The 4,678-nt window shown below is 36.8% G+C and overlaps 1 protein-coding gene across 1 annotated transcript; it reads right to left on the bottom strand.

The window, feature by feature from the left end:
- Positions 1-706: 706 nt before the first annotated feature.
- nkpd1 (NTPase, KAP family P-loop domain containing 1) lies at positions 707-3,798 on the bottom strand (the record flags this gene model as incomplete). The annotated part of the gene is made up of 3 exons (XM_081357687.1): positions 707-955; positions 1,733-3,558; positions 3,666-3,798. 3 exons carry the CDS (start codon positions 3,796-3,798, stop codon positions 707-709), a joined length of 2,208 nt encoding a protein of 735 aa, XP_081213813.1.
- Between the last annotated feature and the right edge of the window lie 880 nt (positions 3,799-4,678).

Here is a 4,678-nt window from a genome sequence, read left to right as displayed (position 1 = left end):
GCGCAGAAACCTTATAATTTATCAAACACAAACTTTTTACTTTATAAGGTTCACCACCTTTCCTTCACAGATGATATCGATGGTCAGACAGTATTAACCTGATCAATGGTGTTATCATTGGACCTGGTGTGTCTCAGGTATGGATGTGTGGTTAATAAGTGCAGACGGTTTTTCATGTTTTTGGAGAAAATGGTTGTACAGTCTTGCTCTTGAAAGGTTTGTAATGTCAGTCAATGGACAGAAATAACACATTAATTAAAATAAAGCTAGCTAATGTTTATATATATATGTGTGTGTGAACTTGGGTACATGTTGCATTACCCTTTATGCTGCTCACTTTAAAAAATAGTTTTATTGTTTTTTATTGTAAAATACATTGAGAAATAGTTCAATTGAGAATCATTGCAAAATCTTAATAGCTAAGCAAAATAAAACCACTTATTCCCATTATCAATAATGCATCTTACACATTTGATCTGTTTGAAGACTGAAAGAGTTCTGCATAACAAAGCTCTATTTTTAAGTATCATCATTTGTTGAGTAGTCTGATTCACTGGTGTACATTTACACTCTTATTTTTGCCTCACCGTAAGGAATTATATTTTTGTAGTGATACAGTATTGTTTCCTGAAACAATCTTAGTCCACTGAATGCATGCACAGGAAGAAAAATGCAATGATGCAAACCTCAAGGTCAGTTATACTGCTTAACAGCTATGGTCAGATGAGCATATGACCACTCCAGGGTTTGTGGCTTCTGGAAGACTTTTTGCCTGAGCTGGCTGACTAGGAGGTATGACCCCTAGGAAATGAATTTTAAAAGTCGTCCATTCTCCCAGAGTCATTTGCAGGACTTGCCTGAGGTCTTTGGTGTCACTGAAGAGGATCGTTCTACCATCTATGAAATTTTTCCTTACTGTTTCAAGGTATTTCTCTGGGAAGCTTAGTTTTGACAGCTAAAAAAGAAACAAATGCACATATTTATATAAAAGACCAAATCATTTGGAAAACAGTAAAATATATCCAGCATACATACATATGTTAGGGGTCAGTAAAATTTTCTTTTAAAGAAATTACTTTCATTCAGCATGGACGCATTAAATGATCAAAAGTATGTTAGAAAATATTTCTATTCATATTTAGATTTTATCACAGAGTGCAAAAATTTTAAGGAGCACAACTGTCTTTCAAAATGAATAATAGTAAGAAATATCGTTTGAGCACCAAATCAGCAAATTAGAATAATTTCTGCAGGATCATGTGACACTGAAGACTGGATTAATGATGCTGAAAATTCTGCTTTTCCATCACAGGAATACATTACATTTTAAAATATATTACGATAGAAAACAGTTATTTTAAACTGTAATAATTATTCACAATATTAGTTTTTACTGTATTTTATATATATATATATATATATATATATATATATATATATATATATATATATATATATATATACTTTTATATATATATAGTCACCTTGGAATTATATGGTTCTATCTGACATTTTTTTCAACATTTAGTTATTCACATATTCTATTCTGTGACAACTTATTTACATTATGTGTTGTTTTCTTTTAAGTCGTGTAAGGTTCTATCGAATGGAATGCAAAAACTTTGAAGCTCAATATCTCAAAACCGCTCCTTAAAATTCCAAGGTGACGATATATATATATAGTATAAAGAGTGTCGAAACTAACTGCTGCTTTGACTTTTTTCATACAAACCTCTTGACAAATATCATCAGTTTTCATGTTCATTACAGTTTGTGATGAGAGGGACTGGAAAGCATTTCTCCCTGCTTTCTTCAGTCTGCGGCTCCCACGAACCCTGGCCAGCTCGTTCTTGATAGAGTAATTTAAGTTCACTGTGCAAAGCTGAAACATTTCCAACTCCCCTACAGTGAACTGGAAGTCTTTCCTAAGGAAAACCTCAAACAACTCAGGGTCTCCATCTCTTTCTAGAAAGTTCTCCACCTTATATCCAATGATGCAGAGTTCCAGACTACTGTAATTGAACACTTCCCATAGTGTCTTGGTATTATCAGCAGCACAGAATGATCCGTCTATCTCGTTACTCTGTTGGTCATCTTCCACACACTGAATAATCCAACTTAATCTGCAAGGCCAGCGGTCCACCAAAACCACCCAAGCTGCTATCTTCTCTGGAGGTGGAGGCTCCAATTTTTGGGTCTCCATAATCATAATGGTTACTCGAATTGAGTTAATCACTCGTCTCATGGACATGGTGTCTCCGGATATATATGATTGAAGTTTGCTTTTATGTCTCGAGAAGATGCAAGAAAATGTAGACTTGATTAACTTATTCACTTCATTGTTCACAAGTTCTGTTGCAGGAAAGGGTTTAAAGTTTCCCTTGTTTGCAATCAAAGGGGTGACTTGTTCTTCTACAGTCTCACTGTGCTTTACAGAATTCTCATCTTCAACAGAGAACGATGTCACAGGACCTCCTAAAGTAGATGCAGCAGTCCCGTCAAGAGGAATGTGTTCAGAGATCTCAGACTGACCACGGACAATGTTTTCAAAGAGGCTGGACTTTGATGCATCAGATAGTGGAGGTACGGTGAAGGGCAGTGTGATTATACGATCCAGAAAGTCATATGCAGAGTCTCTTTTGTTTACACAATCTTCTGCCTGTTGGACCTGCCTAACCAGGACTTCTGGATCAACAGCAAGCACGGAAATGAAGGGACTCTCTTCATCAGATAGGAGAATGTTGATGGCATCCAAAACACCGACAATTTTCTTCGGTGTGCAACGATCCAAGTTGGTGATCTCCAACACCACCCTGATCCTCCTCCTTTCGAAGATCTCCATGAAGTAAATAAAGCAGCACAGCAGTCTCATCTCCTTACGAACTTCATGCATTAGTCCCAGCTGCTGACTTACCTTCTTGTTGTCCAGCCCTTGTCTAATTTTAAGGTCTTGGTTGAAGATGAGGTTCTTCAACAACAAATATATGAATCGTAGAGCTCCAACTGCAGGAACACCAAGTACAGCAATGGCAAAACCTTCCAGCACACCATGCTCACTTGAGGACTCAACTTTTTCTCCTTCTTGGTTGTCCTTCATATCTAGAAATCCATACATAATGAGAGGAACCAGAATAAGGAGTGAACCAATGAATCCCATGAGTATTAGTGCCCAAATAGGGATGCAGACCAACTTTTTGGATCTCCAATTCTTTGGAATATCCTCAATCTTCTTCTTTCCTGCATCTTTCTCTTCGTCGTGTTGGGCGATTCGGAAAAGTCCCAGCTGGAGCTTCCCAAAGCTGTTTTGAAGAGCCTTGCACAACTGTATTACCAGTCCAGCCCAGAGCAGGTCACTGCCTGCAAAATGCCACGCGCTGAACCTCACGAACAGATAACGAATGTTCTTCATGTTCTGGTTCTGCTCCGTCCACACGGGCCGATAGAAGAGGAGCCGCAAGATCAGAGAAAGCAGATCAGAAACAGATGGTGTAATTGAGCGAGGCTTTGGTTCCTTAGTGTACTTCTCTTCTCTTCTTTTTGCCTCTTGATTCATATGCACTGCAAATGGGAGATAAAGAGTCAAACACATCAAAATCTCCAAAACATCTGGGAGGATTTGTAGGGTCAGTCATTTTAAGTTGTTTAAAAAAAGTGTGCACACTTACCCTCGATGTTCTTGAGCACCATGTTGATCCTGCTGTGACATTCTGAATACAGACCCACCGTCACAGGAGAAGAAACCTTTGTGATGGTTTTTGATAATGCATAGGCATACACATTATCAGAGGGAATATCCATCACTAGAAATGAAACAAAGTTAAAAATGTACTTTTATTAACTCTATTAACTATTTTTAACTATAAATTTGAGGTTTCATAACATATATAATGTCTTGACTATTATCTTGACTAAAACACAATGATTTATGCCTTTACAAAACTACAAGGAATAATTTACTCATAACCTATTTTTTTGGCCAGTATTTGATTTCAGGGTTAAGTCTACCAATTCATCAATTTGTTTTCAATCATGAGCAGCACAATGTTGACACACATGGGTGAAGCAGGTCGCATAAATGTAGATAAGACCAATAAATGTACAGTGCGATAAATGTGCAGAAGACAATTTTTCATGGTTTTATCTGAAAGGGCAAAGTCCATGTTTCATTTAAACAGAGAAAGAATAATGGATTAAATGTTAATAATAGGTGGAGGACTTTCAGATAGAGCTATAAAGCTGAATGTGAAGTATCATTATTTTGTATCACTCGCATATTGCTGTAACTATTGATTTTTCTATCTTTATTCAACAGCTGCATTCTTTGTCTAGTTTCTTGAGTTCTTGAACTCAAGAATTCTCAAGTATACCTGACTATTGAGTTTGCAATTCCTTTTGTATTATGTATTACGTACCCTTTTCGATTGCCATCTGTCCTGTATTTTTCCGTCTTTAGAAAACCCCAAATCTTGTTTCGTTCACCAGTGTTCCTGGAAATGAAGCCAAAATACAGAGCAATTACATTACAAAAAATTCCAAACGCATAGATGTTGATGTGCATGAACACTAATTTTATTGCTCTGTTTTGCTGAATTTCTGAAACAAATTCTATGAAGCAATGCATTTCTTTCATTTAATTCAGCTAGGCAATGTCTTCCCAGAAAGGAAAAGCATCCCAGAT

This window comes from Scardinius erythrophthalmus, assembly GCF_964197995.2.
Source record: "Scardinius erythrophthalmus genome assembly, chromosome: 25".
Taxonomy (NCBI): Eukaryota; Metazoa; Chordata; class Actinopteri; order Cypriniformes; family Leuciscidae; genus Scardinius; species Scardinius erythrophthalmus.
The sequence above is the reverse complement of the archived record's forward strand: the minus strand, read 5'-3'. Positions and strand labels throughout refer to the sequence as shown.